This window comes from Chaetura pelagica, unplaced genomic scaffold (genome assembly GCF_000747805.2).
Source record: "Chaetura pelagica isolate M959 unplaced genomic scaffold, ChaPel_1.0 scaffold71, whole genome shotgun sequence".
In the NCBI taxonomy this organism is placed as follows: Eukaryota; Metazoa; Chordata; class Aves; order Apodiformes; family Apodidae; genus Chaetura; species Chaetura pelagica.
Window position 1 is genome coordinate 356,963 of NW_009952435.1, and position 25,814 is coordinate 382,776.

The 25,814-nt window shown below is 37.8% G+C and overlaps 1 protein-coding gene across 1 annotated transcript in view; it reads right to left on the reverse strand.

Moving 5' to 3' along the window:
• Positions 1-25,814, reverse strand: part of ADCY2 (adenylate cyclase 2 (brain)) — a 206,360-nt gene that overhangs the window by 69,623 nt on the left and 110,923 nt on the right. Inside the window, exons 5-10 of the mRNA XM_010008360.1 lie at positions 9,497-9,645; positions 8,161-8,272; positions 6,978-7,105; positions 2,084-2,242; positions 1,591-1,723; positions 1,091-1,267 (exon numbers count right to left, since the gene is read on the reverse strand). Of these exons, the coding sequence (XP_010006662.1) occupies positions 1,091-1,267; positions 1,591-1,723; positions 2,084-2,242; positions 6,978-7,105; positions 8,161-8,272; positions 9,497-9,645 (858 nt within the window). The remainder of the gene's footprint in view (positions 1-1,090; positions 1,268-1,590; positions 1,724-2,083; positions 2,243-6,977; positions 7,106-8,160; positions 8,273-9,496; positions 9,646-25,814) is intronic.

Here is a 25,814-nt window from a genome sequence, read left to right on the forward strand (position 1 = left end):
CACTAAGTAACTAATACAACAATCTGAATCCAAGAATATTTTGCCTTACCAGAAAGTTACTGCTTCAAAGTTATTACTGTTTTAATGTAGCCCAAATTCCTCCCAGCTTCAGCAAAACACAATGTTAAATGTTTTTGAGAAAAACACACCTGAGTGGCCAAACACAGCCAATGGCTATTATTTTTTATTGATAAGCAACAGCAGCCGTGACAGCCACATTTATTTTGTGATTAATAATGATGGCTGGGTAATTTCTGTAATGAACACATCACAATCTCATTCTGATGCACTGTATTTATTGAACAAGATGGGTTATGTGGTTTAATTGTAAAAGCAATAAAACTGAATTCCCATGTTGAAAACTATTAGAATTTACCTTTACATTTGCACTTCTTAGAAATAGAAGATAATGTAATGTACAAGTTGTGGACCAACACCAGTAAAATAGTGCCAGCAAAATTAAAAAAAAACATTCTGTTCATTGTAAAAGATGCAACATTCCACAGATGCACTGTGAAACTCAAGCCATCAGCCATACCTGATGAATAGTTATTGCACCTTCAAAAGGTAGAGGCTGCAGTGAGTATAGATTTGGATCCCAGAGAACCCTTCTAATACAGTCTACTCCAGGTATCACAGGGATATTCTAATTTCACAGCCTTTGATCCAGGTTTGGTCATGCTCAAAATGAGGAATGTGGCTAAATAGCCCATAAAACACAGGGACTGCCTCTGTATGAAAAGTACTGTTTCCCAAAGGTGCTGCACTCTTGCTTTATATTCTAAATGTCTTTCCACAAGATGAACAGCAGCCACCCGACATGCTGTGATGGGGGCTCAAATTCAGAGGGTCAAATTGTGTAAGTACATTGGACTCCTTTTAATTCAGAGATATAGCAAGACACGGCTCCTTAGAAGCTAATCCAAAGCTTACATGTCAATGGAAAAGCTCCCAGCAACTTCACTGAGTTTATGCTCTGTACAAACGCATGTATCTTCTGCTATCAGAAATAACCAGGTATTTTGCAGTGAACACCTTTTCCCTTTCAAATATTGCTAAATTGTATGAAATGACATAAGTAGGCTCCTACTGTTGTGCTAATCTTGCCGTTTTCAGTGGTCATGCTGTCCCTGTGGTGCAAGTGTGCAAATGGCTTGGCTGCTCCCCAAGATTCCAGGTACCGGGTCATGCGGACAGATGCTCTCATTTTAGCTCCATCAAGAGTATGTCGAGGTCTAATGTGGTGCTGAGGGCTCCGCTTCTCTCCCTGGTTGACAGACAATAAAAGGTTATTATCAGCCTTGGTGCTCATTACCTTTTGAAGTAACAAACCACCATCTGGTACCACATATCTGCATGCGTAGGTACTTAAAAATGGAAAGATGCTAAGAACCTGCAGTTCATAATGATATTGCTGGGAAATATCAGAGACTTATTTCTGAAGAGCGGGAAAGATTTGCAATGCAAACATGTATTTGTAGGCATCAGTAATAGCCCTGATCAATATCACATGGTAGTGAGTTATTCAATAAAGAGATTAGTGGTCCTGCTCAAAAATAACTATGCCCACAAAATAGAAGTACTACTAACCTTAGGATTAATTACAAAGTAAGTCTTAACATTATGTTCTTTCAGATATGGGTCCCTCACGTCTCCATCCCCATCTTCCACTTTGTAAGCTCCATTCAAATGTGCCAAGGTGACTGAGGTGATGTGAACACGGCTGAAATGATATTTTAAAAGAATGACAGAATCACAAACACTGATCAAAAGCATGCCTGGAACCAGATTCACCTTTTTTAAACTAGTTTTGGATACACTTCTTATATGCTGCTCACTTCATTTACAGTCCCAGTAATCTCATTTTTAGAAGTTGTAATGGGCATTGTTCTAAAGGCTTCCACCCACAAAACATACTCTTAAATCACAGGAAATACTGAGTGCCTGGTTGTTTTTTTTAAAGGCAACTAAAGAACTAGTTCAGGCTTCTCCATGAAGGCTGGTGGCTGTATTCATGGTACCTATGCATTTCTCCATGGTACAAAACCCGATGTGACCAAAGGTGAACAGAGAGGCCTCTTACCCTGGGACTCCTCCAGCTTCCATGTGATTTGCCAGAGTAACATCATGTGACCACACATCATACTGCCACTTCTGCAGCCCAATCACGCCACAAAGCACATTCCCAGAGTGCACTCCTACACGCATATTAATATCAACTCCAGTTGCATCTCTCACTTTCCTGTGGTTAAGAAGAAAATCTGTGTTAATATACCTACTAGAGTCTTTGTTTTCTTTAATTACACCAGTCAAATTATCAGTAACAATAGTGATAACATTTCTTTTCAGCATTGCCTCCATTCTTTTAATGTTAGGATTCTTTTCACATATTACTTTTACTATTGTCTATATTTTGGAACTATTTAAAGTAAATACTAAATTTCAAGTCCATGTTTGAAGTCCCTTCTTTTATACTCATTTGAAATTATTTGGGAAGGCTGAAGTAAGTAGTGGAAATGTTTGGTCTCATGGTAGAACTCAGAGTCTACAGGCAGCCTTTGGTAGGTCTTTTAACTCAGTGACAGTCCAATAAACATATGTTGGAGATCTGGAATTACTGTTATGCGCCCTCCTATCTGAAGATCCTAATACCTACTTTGGAGAACTTCTCATATCTGGCTTCTGTTGATGCCAGCACTCTTGCATGACTGCTTGCAAATGGTTCTGCTCTGGGAGGAAGATTTAGAAATGTAGCACCTCAGGATGCTCTACAGACTGGTGGCTCAAACACTATTTGAGGATATGGTCTCAATGCCATTCAGCTCAACAGCTTTCCACACAGCTGGTGAACACTGTACCCACTAGGTCATTATAAAAAGAATGAGAGGCCATTCTCACTGTCCAGACCATATCTAAACTTTTGACCTTTCCTGTGACTTTAGACAGAGATGAAGTATCTGTTCACCCCAACCCAAATCCCAGAAGAGCCTCAGAAGAACATACGTAAGATAGATATTAATATTTCCATAAGATCCCAGGTTGGTGACTAAAATCAAACTACCAGAATATTTTCAGACTTATGTCAAATGTAAATGACATACGTAAAGAATAATAAAACTAATTCAGATGTCTTCAGGCTTATGAAGTTCTAATAAATGGGAAGATTGTAACTTAATTGGATTTATGTATTTAAGCCCCAACTTGTGTGAACCAAAATCTAACCAGTAATAAGGAATATGTACATAGATTTACCTTGGGGGAATTCAGGGCATTGATGGAAAGAACGATTATTGAATAAGAAACCCAAGGTGCTCTTGTGTATTTGTGAGGTTCATAGTTCTAGCAACATCTTCAGTCTCAATGATGAGAATCATTAGCTTCATACCTTTTGAATTACAGCATTAAACTGGCCTGTTTCTGTTCTTTTTTTGAAAGGGAACATAGAACTTAACAGGCTTAATTTGCTATGGTAAATCCTAAGTGTAAGCAGTAGTTCTCAAGTGTTCTTTTTTCTGGGAAGTGAAAATAACAGGCCCATGACTGAAAGTATTTTGTTAGACTGTGTTTTGAAGCTATTAAAAAGAGAGGAGAAATTTGAATTCCCTCAGTCTCTATCAAGTGTTTATTGATAACTCTTTTCACTTTGCCATTTCACACTGTTCTCCTGTAGCTGACACACTTGAAAATGAACTGCTTGTAAATTAACTTTGTAAGCAGCTGGCAAATGACAAATACCACTTTGCTCAGCGCAAGGAATAACAGTGTTATACAAAACTAGGCAAAGTGGAAGAGGAACTTTATCTTCAAGGAGTGCTTGTTGAAAGGCTGCCCTGACATATTCTACAGAGCAAGCCATAAAGTCTGCTTTATAATAAGCTCTCGGGAGTTAAGGAAGGGTGCAAGCAAAAGATGTTCCAGAACTGAATCTTCTCTTCTGTCTTACAAATTAAGGAAACCTCAGAAGATTTTAAATTAGAAGTGTTACTCTAGACCAAATTTAGCCTGAAATTTGAATTGAGTTTGTAAAGACTGTATGTTTTTCATAGGCATGGTTACCTTGCAGGTGGTAGTTGTAGCAACCTTACTCCACACAAGCAAGAGTTCAGGTCATTAGGAAAGCACCTAGGCTATTTCTCTGAGCTTAACTCATCAGTAATACTGGACGAATGTATCAAAGACTCATCTAGTCTTGTCTTACACATTTTAATGCATTCAGTGAGCCTTGAGCACTTAGTTCCCTGCAAATTGAGAGCTTCAAAAGCATAGTTCTTTTTTTGGATCAGACCTTCAGGAATGAAATCATACCTTTAAAAAATTAATTATTATTTTGTATCAAGCTTTCAAACTGGTACAACCAACAGTGTCTTTGACTTTCCACTGAAATGGAACTCATTTCACACCACCAAATCAAAGACAGCTTTTGAGAATCTGTGGCCGAGAGATATGTAAATTAGGAAGTCATCAGACTGACAAGGGGGTGGAGTTTGGGCTGAAGCTCATACAGCTTATACATTAATACGCAGACATATTTTGCCTTAACAGATAAGCTCTACCCTTAACACACCTAACAAAGGCAGCCAGCTCTCAACATCAGAGGCAGCGCTAGGGAACATCCCAATCCCAGGCAAGCAGGCTGCCAATAATCAGAAACATCGGATTTGTTACAATATAGAGCAGAGAAACAACGTAATTAATTCATGAAACCAGTAACATGTTTAAATGTAAACAATCCATAATGTAGTGAAGCTGAACTGCTCAAACGGAGCAACATACAATTAGGAAGTAAGAGTGAATAAAGCTTTTTACTACAGTTCACCTAGTAATTTGGTAAAATTCCTCCTTTTAGCTTCAATGAGAACTGGAACTAAAATCATATTCAGGTGGTGAAATCTATATAGAACTGTTAATCTAAACAGTAAAGTGCTTTGTTTCAGGAACTTACACAAATGTTTATTGAGAGACACACGTCCAACAGCAAAATAACCTCAACAAACTACTCCTAGTTTTACAAGCCACAGAAGTGTTTCGGGATACACTTCCTCACAAAGATGGAGAAATCACAAAACAGATGGACATGATTAACAGTCAGTAACTTTTATTCACCTGCAGGCTCTAACACTTGACATAATATTTTGAAAGCATTAAAAAACATGGGGTACAGATTCCTACTTCTTACAGACATGTAAAACAGGCTGTGATAATCAGGCATCTGTCTATGTCAGTGTACAAGTCAGATCATAATGTGTTGTACAACTCAATTTTCTGCTCTGTAAGGCTGCTCTTACCAAGGAGGACCTCATCATCCAGCATTAACAATGAACACACTTGATAGCAGCTTGAGCACAAAGTTATTTCAAATAAAACTGGGAAGTTCTGAAGTGTGAGGAAGTGACAGATTGCTCTGAGCTCAAGTAAAGCATTGCACTGGGACATGTAAAATTATACTTTCAGTTTTTTCTGAAGAGCAATTTATGGCTTGAGCTAAGCATTGTTTTTCCATCAGCCAGAATTTTAGGTCAACCCCAAAAAAAGAGGGGGAGTGAAAATCTAGGGATGGAAACTCTTTTACCTACTGCTCTACCGAAGGGTTGTCAGCTTTAATTCCTCATATCCTAGAGAAGCAACTTACTGAATTATAAAAATGTGCTAGTATATCTAAGTAAGAAAGAGAAAGCATCCAGTGAAAACAACTGAGGAAACAACTAGATCTGAGGATTTTAACGCTTGGCAAGGACAAGTATCATTAAAAAAATAAATTTATTTGGACACTATGGAAGGTACAACCGTATCTGGATGAAAAGAAAACATTTTAGAAAACACAGCAACCTGATTCTTGTACTAGGGTTAGTTTTACCAATGACTCTGAAATAAGGAGATGAAAATCCCCATTTCCACACATCCTTCACCTTTTCTGTGAATACCTTAAAATGAAAAGAACCAAATTTGCATTAATCAACCTGCCCATACAGTAATCACCCTAGACTGAATCACAAGACCAGGCAACTGAAATCCAGACACCTCTTATGACTACAATTGCACATGCATGAGGGTAATATTTAAAGTTTAGAGGATTTCCTTTTGTATGCCTGTTTAGTTAATCACTGAGACAGCACTGTTCAACACACTATCCATTTCATGATAGCTCTATAGGGTTTTTTTAAACAATCAAACTTTGGTTTTAAAATTTGGTATACTCTCCTGTAAGTTTCAGTTCCAATTTTGATGGTTTTGCCCACATCACATTTACCACTGTCCATGTAGCAAAGTAAGCAATTACCTCATTCTTGTGTGGTGGGTGGTACCACCATGACTGCAAAAATGAAAGCCTTCGAAGTCCTAAGTGATGCCTATTGGGATAGTTACTATCTCATAATCACGGAATCACTGAATAACTGAGGTCAGAAGGGACCTCTAGAGATTGGCTAGTCTAACTCTGGCTCAAAAGAGGGCCTGCTAAAGCAGGTTGCTTCGGGCCGTATCAGTTGGATTTTTAATATTTCCAAGACTGGGAACTCCACAAGCTTCCTGGGCAACCTCTGCCTGTGCTCAGTTGCCCTCAAAGGGAGAAAAGTATGTCCTGATATTAAGGAGAAACCTCCTGAGTTTCACTTTGTGCCCATCACCTCTTGTCCTATCACTGGGCACCACTGAAAAGAGCCTACCTCTCTCTTCTATGCAATATCAATGCAATGTACTGATGAGATTTCCCCTCTCAGCTCTCTCATCTCCAGGTTGAGTCCCAGCTCTCTCAGCCTTTCTTCATATAAGCAATGCTCCAGGTTCTTAATCATCTTTATGGTGCAGTGACAAGATAGCTTGGCTCAACTCAGCATCTTTAAACATTTCTTTGCTGAGGTTGAGATAAAAATTACCATGCTGGACCCAGCAGTGAAACACATCAACTACTGCAGCACATCTATAGATGGAAACAAGAGAATTTTTATTGTTGAATATTTAACAAAAAGTTCAGCACTTACTTAATGGCTTCACACATGTCCAGTCCCATTTTCACACAATTCTTGGCATGATTTTGAAGAGATATAGGTAGTCCAGAAACACAGTAATAGCAGTCACCTAGGATTTTAATCCTCATACATTCATTTTCCTGTATGAAAAAGCAAGGTGAGATGGTTACATAAAGTTACATTGAGTTACATAAATGAGGGGTTACTGTTACAAAGACTGACTTAAATGATATTAGCAAAATCATTCTACTTAGACTTGTTTCAGTAGAAAAGGATGTGGCTTGCTAAGTGCTGTCAGGTAATTTTCTATGGATGATTCCTCCATCTGTTACGGTCTTTCACGGGCAAAACTAGGAAGAAAGTGCACTGCAAAACATTTATCTGCAGTGTTGTTCACACTTAAGATTAAAGAACTGAGCAAAAGTATCATATACTCAATCTAAATAAAGCCTTTTTATTTGAAATCAAAAGATCTAGCCTTCCACATCTACATCTTTGAACATGTACTATGCAATTCTTTCTGAAACAAGCAAACATAATCTTATTTCTATCTTTTGTACTCTAAGGCTACATAAAGACTTAATTTTTTTTAACCAATACTGGACAATAGCTTTTGAACTGGTAAAAAAGGAAGAAAATTTGTATCTGTTTTAGTGTTTCTGATTTCACCTTCACACATAGTATGAATTTTGTAAGATGTAAGTTTTATAAAAATGACACCTAAATACACAGAGGAAAATATTCGGATTATATTTGAATCTTTTCTTGAGTAATTAAGAGGCTGCAGTCAGTAATTAACATTGTTTTGATCAGCATTGTCTCCCCTGTCCTCTAGTCTCTCATGATTTTCCAGAGATCAGGAAATGGACTGCATCAGTCTTCTATCTTGAGTTTCTTAATCCTTTTTCTTGTAAAAAATCTACTTAAAGACCTGTTCACCTTCCATTATGCTTTATATGGCTCTATGAGCTGTCTCTATTGGTCTTATTTGAGAGAGCTATCTTGGGTTTCACAGATTGTCACACTAGCAGAAGAAACATTATTGCACTCAGACTAGAGCCAGTTTTTTTCCTTCACACATTTCCAGTGTAATCTTCTGAGAAATGCTGTCTGGAGGCAGAAGAGTCCACAAGAAAAATATTCTAAAGACGACTTACTTATTTAGATTAACTGCAGAACCCCAGTAGAAACTCACCTTTGCAATCTGATCAAACTTGCCAAACAGCTCGTTTAGCATGTGCACCAGTTCCCCTGGAGAACAGTCACTGGCCAGGCGGGTGAATCCCACAATATCAGCATACAAGATGCTACAAGAGAAATGAACAGAAACTTGGTCACAGTTTCCTGCTGCAGAACACAGATTTATCAATCAAGAGCAAAACCTGAAAGTAGGCATTCTGGATTTCAGAGGTATGCCCCTACACAAAACAGCCACTGATAAACGTAGAGCAATAACTATATTTATAGGGAAACCTGAATTTACCTTTACAAGCGTTAGATTTACATGTAATATATACCTATTTTTCCCTTTAAAGGTATTACCTTCAAAGCTATAACCTATACAAGTATACCTATATTTATAGGTACTTGTAGGCCTTCTATACCTATACTTGTTACAGTACATTCAAAAAACAGAAACTCTTTTCCTGCTCACAAATTGCCATTACAATAATGGCAATTGTTCCAATAAGCATGTTTGTTATCAGAAATTACTTAACAGCTTTTTATCATTGCAGACATTTTCTGTCTAGATTTACCTGTCAAGGATATGCAGCAAGTTCTTATTCTCTTGTTATTCTGGCGGTTAAATTCAAGCTTGATTGCTAAGATATTCAAGCCATACACTACATTTCTATCCACCAAGAAAAGTTGACAAACTCATAGAATCAGGCTAAGGAAAACGTACTTACAAGTGAAAATGAACTTCCTCAATCCCTTTAAGGCTTGTTTTAAAAATGTGCTTTCTAAGAATGCCATTCAAATTAACTTGTCCACTCAAAAATAGAAAAACAACTTGTAAGGATCAAAGAACATTGGAAATCAATGGTGAATTATTTTTCTAACTTTTAGACACGTAAAATTAATAAAGAATTCGATTTGTAAGCAGAATATTTAATTTCAGGTATTGTGTAAAATACTTATGTGGAACAGTTATTGCTGTTTACATTACATAAAACCTGAGAAGTTATCCAGTTAAGGAAATTACAAACTCAGAATAACGTAAGTTACACAAATTATAATTTTGACTAGTACACATGAAAGCAAACTTTGGTTCTTTAACCTGAAAAATCAAGACATTATGAAGAAATCCTGTTAACAGAGGGCTTTTTAAAAAATAAAACTCCTATGTATTATCATTTGTGTTGCTTTTCTGGAACACAGAATTGATAGCATTTGATCAAATCAATGGATACTAAACCTTAAGTTGTTGATAAACGTATTAAAACAACTATTTCCTTTACTGTTCTCTTAACATTTTCTTTTCAATTTTTTATTTCTGACTGTTGATACATTTTACCATAGTACAATACCTTACATTGGTGTGCCTTTTGACATACAAATTGTGGAAGTTGTTGGTATTTTCCAGCTGGCCCGCCTTGGGACCTTGTAACCTCTGAATTATCTCTGCTTTCATTTCCATGGCAATGTGAGCAGGCAGTAAAGAAAGTAGGAGACGTTCCTAAAATATAAAATTAAATGTTCACAATTTGTTTAAGAACAAAAGTAGTGTAGAAGCAAAACTGCTCAAAGAATAGGCTACTGTAAATAAGCTAGAATATTCTGATGAAAATTACACTCAGGCATTTGTCTGGTATGGCCTCCAAAATTATTCAGTTCCTTGAAGATCCTGACAGAGATATACACACACATTTCCAAGTAGTATCTCACTTCTTCAAGGTTTTGTGTATATTAGAAAAAGCTTAAGCTAAAGTTAACATCAAAAAAAGTTATGTGTGGTAATACATTAAATTTCTGAGTAGGATGTAGGAAATATGGAATAGCAAATAAAGCAAGAGCTTCAAGGACTGTTGAGAGGCCTTCAGGGAAATGAAGTCAAATTCAGACAAGAACAGGCTAGGTAACTTTATTAAAATGTATTTTAAACACTTCTAAAAATATTTGTAATGTATTTTAAATGTTTAATCATAGTTTTAACAGATGTTAGACTGAAAATGAAAAGAGAAAACCAGGATATAGAACATTTTAAAAATGTTGGATTTTTCCAGACTATTTTGGCATCTGCTCTCCCATTTAGCTTAATATAACATTGACAAAATAAAGTTGTTTTTTTAAAAAATATAAACCTAAAATGAAATTGAATATTAAAAAAAGTAAACAAACCTTTCCACTCTGATTAAGCTTCACCTCAAAACTGAACAAAATTTTCTCACTTTCTCAAAGGGAAGAGGCTAATTCTGTCTAAGCACAAAAATTAATACCCTGAACAACTGAGGAGGGGAAAGTCAGATGAAAATCCCATGACAGATTCAGAGAGCAGAACAGCTGTGCCAGAAAAGATGACGATCAAAATGTGCACGGTCTGCAGGTGTTACTCACAGTGATGCATCCTCTGGCTCACAACATGTTGTTGTGCAGAGTTTGCAATTCTATTCATAAAGGTACCAGAAGAAGTATAACCATTAATCCAATGCTCTGTCTGGGATAATAATTCCTGTTCGGGTCTAACGACCTTGAGTACAGCGCAGCAATAACAGGGCTATAGACTCCCTGATAGCTGCAGCTCTTCAGCTATCTATCTCTGCAACGTATAATGAAGACTTCACATTCCCCATAGCATTTGTGCATCTATATGTATAGCATTAACTTAAATGAGTCCCTGTGAAACTCATTCTGCATACACTTGGTAAGAAAACTCAGTGAATCAAGACAGAATCTTACTTTGTTGCTAAGTAATACTGTGCTAATAACTTTATTTATTTATTTATTTATTTACTTTGGTGAGATCTAAACATAACTTTAATTCATAAATTTCTATACTGCTCTTTATTTTGCATACTAAGGCATATAATTTAAGCAGTAAGGCAAGTTACGAAATAAATGTTCAAAGTAAAACATATCTGTCTCTAGCCTGAGTAAAGGAGACAAGAATGAAAGAAGGACTCTTTTCATACTGCTAGGATTTCAGATTAGACATATTGCAACTGAGGAGGATATATACAATTGACTTCCCATCAAAATGTTAATGTGGCTTTATTTCTTAAATGCAAGATTAATTTACTATCTTTCAGCATTTTAGCAAGATACATCCAAGAGGTATTTTCATTTCTAATGCAGTCCACTGGTTCTTAGTGGAGGTATTTTGCTAACTTATAAAGAATGCCTGAAAAACCAAAGGATTTTTTTCCATAATGAAAGCTCACTCTTGCAAGTTGCTCTTTATCTAACAGTCAGTTGATGTTTTGTGATGTACAGAACAGGTCAGCATTTATTAATAATTATAACAGGTGAGTTCTATTAGCTCCAGTTTTACATCCCTGGTCTCCTGCTGTACTATGGCTACTAGATGCCAGCTAGCTCAATTTCTTCCTATGATTCTGTTGTGATTCCAGACACGCAGCGAGGCAGATACACAATGTCCAAGTTACTGCTTATGTCTTTGAAACCCAGAGAGGCTGGCAAAAGGTCAAAGAGTTTTCAAGAAAGCAGTAGAAAAAGCAATAGAAAAAGTTTTTGTAGGAAGCAGTGTAAAATCAACAACAAGCTAAAGAATCATAAAAGGAAAGGGAAACAGTGTCCTTATTTTGTAGAGAACAACAGAAGAGACAGGACATGTCCCCTCCTTTTTCTCTCCAGGCAAGACTACTATTTCATGCCACTTAAACATTCTGGTGAAGAACTTCCCTCCAAAGAAATGGTTTCCTTCCTCCATTCCCACTGTCCAAAAGAGAGGGTTACAACCAGAGGTGGTTTTAGAGAACTGCAACTGGTGAAGCACACTGCAAAATATCCTGCCATGCCCAGCTGCATCTAAATGCTTCAGCCAGCTTCTCCATCACACAGGCCAAGATAGTAATCTTACCACTTCTGTGATAACGTGTTATCAAGTTACATAATACATTTCACATAGATAACTGTGAAAAAAGCTGAATCTCAACTAGTTATGAAGATGGTGCCTTGCTGGTCAGCTAGTCAAAACTAAAATGGTTGCAAATACATTTTTTCCTTCTCTTTCTGCTAAAAGATCCTAAGAAATGCAAACCATTTAGGAACACCTCTTATTTTATGTTTTGTCATCTCTGGTGCTAAAAAGAGTACAGTGGAAGGACCAAACCCAGTTACTACTCAGATTGCAGTGCCTGATGTTGTGCACTGAAATTTCTGGAGACTGAAACAGTGTGAGTAACACAGCAAATCAAGACTGCTGCTTATGATGGGCTATTATTTGATAATACATTTTGTACTATTCTCGCAAAGAGACTGAGATAATCTACACATCAAAACCTAGGTGAACTGACATTCAAGACACTAACTTTGTGACAAAACACTTGTCTATTTGTAGTAGACAGAGAAGCCATGCTCAAGAGCTACAGTCTGCAAGAAAAAAAGCCAAATAAATTCTGAATGCAGGTTAAGATGAAGCATTTAAAACTCATCAGACTAATAACAGTACACGCTTCCAGTGAAAGAGAAACTGCAGTGCTATGGCAATAATGAAAATTGGCTCGTAAACGTCTTTTCCTAAAATACTACTAACATCACCTGACAGCCAGCACATGTCATTCATGCACACAAGACTCTTTCCTGACTCTTTTTGTTCTCTAGGTCTGTGCCTTCACCTCATACTCAGATCACTTGTAGCTGAGATCTTAAAGCCCTAGGGCTAAAAGACAGAGCACATAATCCATACGGAATACATTATACTGAATTCCAGTACTGTAGGGTTAATTACTCCCTTCTTCTCAGAACGTGTCCATCTGGATTCCAGAAGATGGCTAGCAAGCAGTTATTCTTCCTGGATTCTCTAAATAAGGGTTTCCAGTGAAATCTGTCAAACTGCTTTTTGAATCCCCGGTCTCTGAAACTCTCACATGCAAGTTGATTTCCTTGTCAGAATTTTCCTCAAATTTTACAGATCACTTCGGCAGTCATTGCCAGTTATTCATCACTCTCCTAAAGCTTGATAAAAGATGTTTATTTAGCTAGAGCAAGTTAGCACAGCACAGTTAAAGATCATAGGGTTTTTTCAAGGTGACAGTTGCATTTGCAGTATCTTGCACAATGGAGGTCACACTGTTGTTATGCACTAAGCAAGCAAAATATCCTCAAATGCTTGGTACAGTACATTTTCTTAAGTATATATTTCACAAATCAAACTCTTCTTAGTCTGAGGCAATAACACTTTATTTATTTGCCCATTCCTGTTTTGTTATGTAAACTACCAATTCTGATTTGCTCATTTTTACAGGAGTACATGACTAACAACTCTTCTCTTTATTGATGCATAAATAGTTCTAAGAATTTATAAGATGCAAAGGCCAAATATTTTTCTGATCTCTTGAATAATACAGACAACAGAAGGTCATCATGGAGACACAAAGATACTCCGATAGATCTCATGAAGTTAAAATTAGCTTAGTGCCTGACTCTCAATGGAAAGAAACTATCCTTCAAAGCAATTCACAAAATCTAGAATTAAACTCCTCTAGGGGCAACTCTCTCATTCTCTCTCATGTATGGAGGAAACTGCAGGTCCAAATTTTCATCTTATTGGCATAAATGTCCATTTTTGTTGTTGAGCTTCTTACACTGAAGAAATATGCAGAAAAACTGCATATATGTAGATCAAAGAAGTGATATAGGGGCATTTTTGTCCCTTTAGCTCCATTTTTTTTTCATTTACAATGTAATTTAGGACACTTAATTTTGAATTTTACTTTTCTGTCGTCTGGGCTTTTTTTCTTTTTTTTTTTTTTTCTTTTTTTTTTTTTTCAGATTCCTGTGGCATGTACCTAATCATCTATTTAGCAAGTTTCAGAAACCCAGTCAATAAGTCAGCAGCAAGAGCTCTAGAAGCAATTAGCCTATACACACATCCAGCTTCACAAAAAAGTTTACAAATAAAAATGGATAAAATGAAGTCTACAGCTGCCCTTGAAATGTACCAAGAAATAACCTAAAAGAAATTTATCTTGTGACACCCGATCAAACAATGTTGAATCAGTCATGTGGCTGATATAGATGGTGATCAACAGGGTACCTGTTAGACAAATTAAGGCACTGTTCACCCAGATCTCATGCACATTCTCTTAAATACTCCTACTAGGATAAACAGCTGTAAATTGCCTTTTCTGAAAGCTGACTTGGACTCTTTAATGGGAGGAGAAATGCTTTTTTAAAAAATTAGGTGCTATTATCTCCTTAAATTTAGCCTATATTAGTAGCCTCCATCAATCCTATTACTTGTCTTGAGGCCATCAAATTGCATTTTACTCATACACATCTAGGAAGGTATTCAATCTTGATTACAGAGACATCAAGAGATGGAGAATTTCATCAAGTCCTTAGCTTTTTGCTTTAGTGGTTAATCAGTTAAAAACTGTTTCTTACTTTAAAGTCTTGGTCCTGTTATATCTTTCTCAGCTCAAGATTAGTAAACTCTTTCTTCGTAAAGCTAAACACTGATGAGATTAGGTTATTTTCTTGATTGGGTAAACAGACTTAGCTCCATAAATCTCCTGCTCCCGAGTATTTTCTACAGTCTCTTCTCTAAACTCTTAACAACCTTCAAACATTTTTTGAAAGTTCATTTGGTACAAATCAGGCTTGAGAAGAGGGCTTGTGCAAACTGCATGGAGTTCAACAGGGCCAAGTGCAAGGTTCTGCAGCTGGGTTGGGGCAAGCACACATACAGGCTGGGTGGAGAATGGATCAAAAACAGGCTGGAGGAGAAGGACTTGGGGGTGATAGTGAATGAGAAGCTCAACATAGATGACAATGTGCACTTGCAGCCCAGAAAGCCAACAGTGGCCTGGGCTGCATCAAAAGAACCATGGCCAGCAGATCAAGGTGACTCTCCCTGTACACTTGGCTCTTGTGAGACCCCCCTGGAATACTGTGTCCAGTTCTTGATCCCCCAACATAAGAAGGACATGAAGCTCCTAGAGACAGTCCAGAGGTGGGTCACGAAGATGTTCTGAGGGCTGGAGCACCTCTCCTATGCAGACGGACTGAGAGAGTTGTGTTTGTTCAGCCTGGAGAAGAAAAGGCTCAGGGGAGACTGCATAGCAGTTATTAGAAAGGAATACCCTGTCTTGATGAATATAGTTTAAAAAATATTCTGTATTTACTATCGGATCAATAGTTGGCTTTTCTTTAAAAATAAATGTCTGTGATTGCCTTCACAGATCTCCTAGATCATTAATAAGAAATAAATAATAGCATAGAGGATAAGAACTTGTTCTTGCAGAATGCAACACACATGCCAATTAACTGAACATCTCCACTGACAATTTACAGCTATCCCACTCAAAACCCATAAGCCTATGATCCTTTGATCGGAATTGTGTCAGTACTTCTAATAAGGATGCCCAGCTGCAATGCAACAAACATCTTACTGAAATCTACTGCTTTTGGAAAGTTACTTAATCTGAACCTGTTCCCCATCAAAAACTGAAAAACATTTTCACAGGATTTTATTTTCTACAAAGTTATTGAGTTCATCACTCCATTTCTTTCCACTTTCAAACTCATCATAACAGCATCTTTTATTTCATATTGATTATTATTTTATTTCATATTGATTGTTTATCTAGTGGCAGCCCCTTCCCTCATTAGGATGGCTTTATTTTTCCTGAAATACTTCCAAAAAGCTGTCATCAGCCTTGAAAAAAACAGGTAAGGATTTTTTCTGACACCTAGAAGTCTCCTACATATCACAACTTTTGTCATATTGAACCATTTTTTTACATATTTAATTGCTACTTTTGCTATCACTCATGGTTAGTACAGGGTTTACACTACAGTCAACATCTTTTCGGATGACAGAATAATGAAATCTCTCATCTGTTCATTAACAGTCTCCTAAAGGGCTCCCCATTGCTAGCAACATTCATTTATGCTTCCTTTTTTTTTTTTCCTGTGGAAAATGTATTTTTTCTAATTCCGCAAGTACAGCCCCACAAGACTTTATACCTCCTTGATTCTGTAGGTGAAATTTCAAGGCTGGCAATCCTGATATCAAAACCAGAAAATCAATACACAAGAGCAGAATGAGAGCACTGTTCCCTCAGTCCTTGCTGCTTCACCAGCCATGGGATGCAAACTGCCTCATGACAATGTTTTCAGAAAACAAGCTGCAGGAGCAGAGCGAGACAGTTTATCCAGTGAGAGAGGCAGCCCCTACTGGGGTGTTGGCCACCATGGCCAGGTGAGTGGGGCAAGCCCAGGGTGGGTCTGGCCAAGGGCCCAGGTCACCAGCACAGCCCATGGTGATGAGACATGTCCAGAGCAGAGCTGGGCCAGGGCCAGACCCAAGAAGACAGTGACAGGTGTCTGACTGGGGCCAGGGATGGATACAGGGGCCTGTAGCCAGGCACAGGCATAGTGCTGGTTTCACAGTAGCTGAGGCCATTCCAAATGGAAGAGACACAGATGAAGATTAGCTCCCACCAGAGCAGCCAGATGGGAACCTGCCCCTGCAGTGCTGTCCAGGAGGTTCTGCCCAGGGGAGAAGGGCTGCCCTCCCTGCGCTATCCCTGAGCTCCAGCCAAGCTTCCAGAAGGACCAAGGGGTCTTCAAATAATTCTGTAATGGCAAAACATGTGAACATGACTTGTTCACTTAGCAAGAATGGTACAACCCACCCAGCCTTTCGACAGAAATACACTATTGGTTTTCAGGTTAAATATGCACCATTCTGCACCCTCAGCATGCCCAGCTAATTTGCTGCTGAATAACTCTGCAAATGTACAGTTAACTTCTAGCCAGTCACCTTCATACACCAGTGTACGGATCTGAAAGCTCATTTAGATGCACAGGCTGTCCACATATTTGGCGAAGACAAATTCTTTCAAGGAACTTAGAGGATTCTTAATTTTTTTTGCATAGATTAAGGTTTGCATATGCAGACTTTCTATGACTAATTTCGCAAATGAGGTTCACTACACCTTCAGAATATGTACCTATCTTGCAGCTGTTCAAGAGCAGTCATCAAACAGCAAAACAATAGAGTAAAAACAGAACATAATGACATACACAGCCAGAGATACCTAATTGACACAATTTCAAGGTTTGCTTCTGTCTGATCCTGTTAACTCTTGCTTTAAGTTTTATATGTCTCTAGACTACCGGAATCAGCATTTTGCAAAGAATATGTCTGATGATATTAACATGGTTATTTCTGTATCAGCCTTTCATAATGCTGGCACTTGCTCAATACAATTCTTTTAAACAATAAAGCCTTTAACTCCAGTACTTCTCATTTCATATTTTGATGAGAAGAGTTTTGTGTTATTTTTTCACTATGTTTTTTTACAAAACTATACAGGTCTCTCTCATCACGTATCTTCCTTCTTCCAAAAGATCCACGGGACATATGAGGGAAGTTATTTGAGGGTACTGCCTGAAAGGTATCTATGCAGCCCTTTCCCTAAAGACAAAGTTTACCTGTTCAGCTGCACAGTTTAGAGCCAAACATCAAGTCCAAAGCAAAACCAAAGGCTTTTCTAAGGCACAGCACTACACTTAAGTAAGAGGAACATGTCTGAAGCTCGTTGACAGCATAACTCCTCCATGCTCTTCTAGCTAGAGTGATACTGGGTTTTTTTACATCAGACTGTGCCTGCTGATGTTTTAGCTGTCTGCTTACAGAATAACAACTAAGCATGCAAGGATGGATTTCTTTCTGTATTTCACTGATAATTTTCCAATATTTTATCAGGGACTATATACAGATACCACACATTCGAGTGATCAGATGTTAGTCACCACATAGAAGAAGGATCAAAATCAAGGATCAGCAACCCAACTACACCTGTAGGGAGCTCATAAACACTTCAAAGTGGGTCAGACAGAGTGGTCAGAAGCAAAGAAACACAGCAATAAAAATGAAACAAAACTGTCAATCTCTGCATTAGATTAGCCAAGAGTAGAGGTAGGTACCCATAGGTTTGGCCTATACAACAAACAGTCGCTTTAAATGGAGCGAGAAGTTTATTCAGGCAGAAGTTAATTCAAGAAATTCATTTCATCCATATATAAATGAAAAGTGAACCTACAATAAGGATCTGTCCTCCTTTTTTGTGAAACAGCAATGATGAATTTTAATGACAGAAGCTGTATATTTTAACATCTTTTTTTTCTGAGCAGCAGTAAGCGTCACCATTCACTCAGCAGCTCAGTGCCTAGCCTTGAAGACAGATGAAGCTGACTCACCCTAGGTAGAAATCAAAGAACAGGCAGATGTCTGGAGGGTATACGCTGTTACTGCATTCATAAGCAGGCTTTTTGTTTCCTCACAGTGGTGTAAATAAAATGGAACAAGAATGATTTGCATTATATCTCTATCTTGGGAATGAAAGTTTCTCTTCTGCTTATTCACTGAACATCTATCCTGCAGAAATCTCCTCATTGCTCTTCAGTGATTATATTCACTAGCTACTAAATACAGAAAGTTTAAAATGAAAAAAATTATTCCCACTGGAACACTCCAGAGAGTTTTGAAAACCAATTATCTTTATTCCGAGGAGCTTGATCAGGAAAAAAACAGTAACTTACTGTATGGCAGATACATCATAAACTACTCATAAACTTATTATTTAGCCTAACTTCACAAAAAAACCTCACAAAAAAAGCAAGCATAAATCATATAGCAAGCGTGAAAGCCTTCAGAAGTATCTTGCTTTTGTTTTCTAAAATTCCTAAACAACATTTTCCACATTACTGTATGTACAATTTCCAAAGAGTTTTCCATGTTAGATTCAGAGGTCGTTAGACATATAAGAATGCAGACAGAAATTCAAGCTTAATCCACAGAAAGCCTGGGATGGTAACTAACAAACTTTCCAGTGCCTTGTCACCTAGGGAAAGCAGATCCCAAGTGGTCAGGCACTATGATTGTGTGTGCAATGCAGAAAGAAAATCAGAATCCTAAAATTATGACCAAGAAACAAAAGAGCTGAAAGGGGAGGCCATTTAAGTAGGAAATGTCAAGAAAAGGATTCATTTTGTATTCAGAAGCACCAGGTGATTAGCTACAGCTACAGCTCCTACTGCAAGGAGGCACCCTTACTTGCTCAGGACTATTGTGGGCAAAACAACCCAGAGCCAGGGAATTTTAATTGAAATAATTAATGGCAAACAAAAATAAACCTCTCATTGTTGGCTGTAGTTTTGGGAAAAAAAAAGAAGAAAATTAAAACTGAGACAAACACACAATCTGTCCTCCACGCTTCCCAATTGCCATTTTCCTTATTTTTGCTGTGATTATACTAAATCCATCAAAACTCCTGTGATGAGGTGGGAGGAGGTACTGTAAATTGAGGTGCAATCGTTTCTGTCACTCTCTGCTTAATCCACTTCTGCTGCTCTATGCGTAATGGTTTTTGCTGCCTTTCTCCTCCTTGCTCCTGCTCCAGCCTGGGATGCTGATGGGCTGCAGTGGCCTCAGGTGCATCCCTGCTCTAGCATGGGTTGTCCACGGGCCACAGGCCTTCAGGGGTGTAGGCACCCTCTTTTGATACAGAGGATTCCCCACTCACAGAAGAACATTTCCAGCCTCCAGCAGCTGCCTGTTTCTGAACCCTGCTTGGGCAGAGGCACGTGGGCCTCTGATTAGATAATGTTTGGTGCTCGATGGGTAAGGTTTTGTACACATGGAGTTTTTCTTCAGGGTTGTTTTCATGCACCCCAAGGCTGGCTGGAGGCAGCTCTGAGTGGCATGTGGCAAGGCAGGAGTCACCCCTCCCAGCTCACCGCTGCAACCCCCTGCTCACTGCCGCTGCCAAACAGGCTCCACACAGGGCCACAGGTACCAGTGCTGCAGAAACAGGGTGTCAGCTCTGTAAGTTTTCATGTTTAAACAGGAGATCCAGGGGTTAGACAACATGCTCCATGAGTGACCCATCTTCAAAACCAGTCATCTGCCAAAAGGGACCCCGTATCTCTTCCTATTCCCAAGGAAAAATGCTTATCAGTGAGTATGAAGCTATTTTGGAAGTAGAGCCCTAGCAGCCTTTTCAAGTGAAGCTAATCCACTCCAAAATGAAATGATTTAGCAATCACTGAGTCATGCACTATATTTCCTCTTCCCCAGTGCTCCAGGTGAACTATCTAATCCCTAGGCTGCTGCACAAGGGCTGTTGTGCTCCCTTTATCTCTCTCAGGAGGCACAATCCAGTGGAGATGTTTGGCAGAACTCTTTCAACACAAGTAAAGCTGGGTCCTGGTTTCTCCTCTTGTGGGATTAGGCCCAGACTCATGGCTCTATAAAAGTCTCACATGTTGAGGGGTTTAAAATTGGTCTAATTCTTACCATTTCCATGTTTTATTTCTATTGTTTCAGAATCCCAGTTTGCACACTGATGCTGGCACATTTGTACATGTGAATATGAATGAAATATTATGTAAAAACAAACACCAAAGCTGCAGCTGATTGATTTTGGCAGTGTTATTTCTAACAGCAAATGTGACATGGATTAATTAAGTCTATGATTACTGCACTTAAATAACTTTCAAGTTTTTTATAAATTTGGAGATAGTTTGTGCTTCTTTTACCTAAAATCCTTTTTGATAATTTCCACTATACATCACTACTATACTCCATGCCTTTATTTAATTTGAAGAATTTTGAAAATCCACATTTTAAATATGGATTAACACATCTATCCATCAGAAAAGCATGCTGACAACAAGTATTGTGTTGCTATTCAAAGAAATAAAATTAAAGGAAGCCAGAAGATAATTTTGAAGACACGCCCTTTTCTGAGTATCTATAATAACCGATTAAAGATTACCATGTAATTCTCAAGATCATAATTTGTTCTTTATCACTGAAACTTCAGCAGTACAAGCACATAAAGCTGAGTATTTGGCATACAGGAATCATAATTCCTGGAATGGGAGGCAGAACTTAAAATTTACATCTGTAGTGTATCAGGATTTTCATATTTGGCTCCTGGAGAAAATATTTTACTGCTTAAAAGCTCTTTCTGCAAGATATTAGCAAAGGTTACAGAATACATACTTCTTTTCCACACCAGCATTGCTGTTCCCACCATTTACACTATATAATTTCACAGAAAATAGCAAAAAAAAAAAAAAAAAAAGACCACTTCTGCATGCTTTCAGCCACTTGTAGTAAGAAATGTTATAAAATATACTTTAAAAAATATATATTATTACACTATTGTTATTAAGAAGCCAAAGGGATAAAATTTCCTTTTCAAACTTGATTTGGTAAAGTATCCAAGGCATACCTTAAAATGGTTCTCCTCCCCAAGACAGCCTCATAGCTGTATTCAGCAGCACTTGAATTGGACATCCAGCACAGCTTAGCAATATGCAAATACTAAGTCTTGCCATGTGCTAAATACACCAATGTACTCTGATGCATCAGAGCCTTCCTACAGAAACATGCCCTATAGATTCGGTGTGGGTCACTGCAGAACTTGCTTGTTTGCAGTATTTTATTTATGTGTAGTTGTTGCTTTTTTTCCAGGGGGTCTAACTGGGAGGCAAGAAAGGAAAAGCAAGTGCTGCACTCTGAGTCAAGATCCATCTAAACAAGAGCCATTGAGAGATGCCACTGAAAGAACTCTTCAGAAGTCAGAATGGAGCAAGCAGGGAGAAAGCACGAAGTAGCAGAATATTACTTTGCTACACTGCAACCAACTTCTGCAGAGTAGACTGTTAACGGAGCATGAAGGTGACAGACAGAAGACTTCCTAGAGACCCAAAAGGGACTTGGTGAGCTTGTTTAAATGCTGGAAGCCACTGGAAGCTGTTGAACTAGAAGGACTCAATTAGAGGTTGATTTTCAAGTCTTGTTATTTCCTCTGTTTCATTAGCAATTCCAAGTTTTCCTTGGCTGAAGAGCTAACTTACTCTAAGTTAACTGTACTGTTGATAGAGCCTATTTTTTTTGGAGACTGGAAGCTATCCCACCCCAAGGACACGTAGGAGTCATGCTCCATCATATCAAATGTGGTTTAAAGTTTGAATAAACACTCTCAGTGATCTGGCAGGATCAAGTCTTTGCAGTTACACTTACTCCTGTACAGACTGCAGCCCATGCAATGAGCAAATTCTATACACTATTTGGGGGCAAAAAGTAGTTTCATATTTGGATGAGCCAAGAGAAGCTTCCATGGCAAAAGCTCATCTCTTGGCTCATAACCACTGCTGTTCAAAGAATGACATCACACATACATGAGGCAATTCTTATTTAACGCTTGACAGATAAAGGTCTGCATCTTGTCTCTCTAGTGTGACATCAGCTCCTCTGCTATTCTCCTGTATCTTTTTCCTTGTCTTCAAAGAAACCTGGAGCTTTGGTCTGAGAGTGTAGGCTGAGATACTGACAGCTGTTTCAGTGAAACCAGTCCATCTTTCTTTGGCAAAACTACAGCTCTTCCAGCAGGGCAACACTTGTTGGATTCAGGACAGTATTAGCCACACAGACCAGTCAACTCACATCTCCCAGCACAATTTCTGGATTCACATTTGTGTTCTTCAGATGCTTTTTCTAGTATCTAACACACTGAAAGGGTAACTCTCCAGATGTACTGTTTCCATTGAAGTGGTACAGAAACACAACAGCAGATGACATATGGTATTACTATGCTTCTGCTGGGAAGTAAAGAGTATAAGGGAGTAAAGAGAAAGGAACAAAATATGGCCCAGAAGGAACTGGAAATCATGTTTCTTCAGTGTAATACATGAAACAGAAAGAAAAAAAGGCTGTGCCAGCTGGCCGGATTTAAAATACCTTAAATTACCTGAATCTTAGCATTTTGCTTTTTTTTTTATAAAAAAAAAAAGGTCAACAGGAAAGCACAAGGCTACAACAAAAGCTGGGGCCCAAGTGATACTGCAGTAAACATAGTTGTCATTTTTCAAACACTAGCCAGAACATTTTTATGAAGAAGCAAGGAAAATGCCTACTGTTAATTTTACAATAACAACTGGCCCTACCCTCAATATCCATGTTGTTTAATAAACAAATATATCTGGTTACAGTAAAGTGAGAAAATAACAACAGCAAACCCGCACTGTGTGAATTCCAGTAAAATTACTCTTTCAGTATTCTTTTCATCTTCTAGAAATGTACATAAACTACCATCTGTATACTTGCATACTCAGGCTTTATTTTATACATGAATAGAGACCTAAAAATATCTTACATAAGAAACCAAATTTATTTACAAACTTACTTTTGGTAGCATAAAACTCACTGTAAAAGCTGACAAATCACCACACTATGGTGTACTATGCAACACTAAAGCACTTTTGTGAATAACACTCTGCAGATTTGTGGAATGTGTTCCAACAACAAATTATTGCTTCTGGGGCTTGTATGTGTTTTATGGTTGATAAGCAACTTCCACTCAAATTTTTGCTAACGCAAAATGCAGAAAGCTACTTTAAAAAAATCAGAGCATAAGAGAAAATGAAAGGGACATAAGTGGGATATTTTTTTAAAAATATATTTAAAAAAAAATATTCTCAAGGGTGAGAACTCATAAAATTAAAAGTATTTAATCATGCAAAAACACTTGTCCTGTCCCATGACTGCCTATTTTGTTCAAGACCCTTTTGTGAGGAAGCTCGTCTTCCAGAAACCTAGGAGGCCATATCAAGTGGATCATTCTCACACATGGGATCACTGAAACTTTCAGAGAATTCTTAGGTTTTTCTCTATAAAAGCTGTCTTTATTCTTCCATAATTCACCCTCACTCAAATGTGCACTTCCACTAAAAGGTTCAAAACAGAAACTGGGTTTCTAAGTCTGTAGTCCTCTTGTTTCTCCTGTAGCTCAGCCAAAGTTGCCACCCTTCTATCCTGAAGTGTAAGCACAACTCTTGGTGAGAGACTCCACGCAAGAGGAAGCAGCAGAATTTAAACTGCTTCATTCCTGAATTTCTTTAGATCTCTGCTGAATACATAGATATGAGGATTTATTACTGCTTATTTTATTTTAGTCTGTCTATTCCTTGACCTCTCCTCACACTTTACCTTGAGATGAATGCTGTTATGAGTCATCCATCAATGTGGGAAATTCCTTTCTTCCACAATGAACGCAGAAGCATAAAAAAATTCTCTACTAGATTTACTTTGGGGAATCAAATGGCATAGTTCCTGGACATGAACTTACTCTGAAAAAGACAAATCAGTTAATTTCCTTACAGGTAAAAAAAAACAGTTCATGCTTCTTTCTAATAGTTGTTAGACTTACAGTACCATTTTTCTTTCCAAGGCTAATTTAAGTTGCCAAAAAGATAATAAAAAAAAAAAATCAAAGTTTTCCGTATCCCCTTTGATCAAAACAAATCTCAGATGTTCTTGCAGTTATTTAAAATTTTTCTATTACCAATTTACATTAATGATAACAAGGTATTAAATAGTAGGAATGGCTTAAACTGAATGCCTTTCTATTACTATCTTTTTTTCCTTTTTTTTTTTTTTTTTTTCTTGTGATGGAGAACAACTAGCTGGTCTAGAATAAAATCAATTAATGGTGGAGGGAAAGTAGATTTCTTATGATTTATTTTTAACATTTTAATATTCTTCCCAGAAGGCAAAGCAGGCAAGCTGTGCATCATGGCCTACTCCCTTGAAACTTTTTCTTTTCATATGAACTTACATTCTCTATCAACTGGCAATTGAATTCATCTAACATGACTAAGAAGAGTGGGTAACTTAGTGTTTAAGGCATGACTAGAGTTATCTTGCTGAAGTGATTTATAAAATTAGGTACTGTATAGCAGTTTACAAGTTCAAAAGGCTTGAGAACAGATGTGAGAGATTGCCTTAAATTTGTATTTTTCAGACTTCTTAAACCTGAAGTTTTCTTAAAGCTGAGAACAATTAAAACAATGAAATTAAAATTATATCAAAACGCAAATCACTGAAAACACCACTGCTCTGCAGTTGAAAAACTAAAATCAGGATTTTTTGAATGAAGAAATTTTATGAGCATATTCTCCAGCATAAGTATTGCCCTACACAGAGGTACTGGACACAAGACAGATGGGAATTTGTGGCAATGGGGACAGAATGGCAACATTGCACCACTTATGAATACCAGAAAGCGATAAGTACGATGGGGTTACAACAGCTCTTGCAGTGCCATTTGCCAATTTGCTCAACTGTGCATCTTTCACTCAAGGGTATGTAATCCTGCATTTGTGTTAACACAGGCAGTGACTCAGAAGTAGCTGTCACTGCACCCACTCTGCAGCTGATGCTAGAATGTTCCCAATGTCAAATGTACCTCACAAAACAAAAACTTATTTACAGGGCAATTTAATTAATTTTATTTATCTATTTTTTAATAGGTGGGTTTTTCAGACTGAGAAACTGATTCACTCACTAAGGCCAGGCTAAGCACCTGACCAACTCAAGTACACGTTTCCATGGAATTAAAAGCTTTCATCATATCATACCAGTAATTACCTCTGAAAAGTGTATTATCTTATCTACCTGGGTTAACAAGCTGGAATGCCAGCATCATTTAAGATAAGCCACTGTACTGGAGAACTGCAAGAGACTCTGCATTTTGGAAATAATAAAGTTGACTTCTCAACTGATGCTAGATTTTTGAGTTACACTGCCCACTGTTTCTTCCTTTTGGTGAAAACATGTCTCATTGCAGCTAAATGACTAGTCAC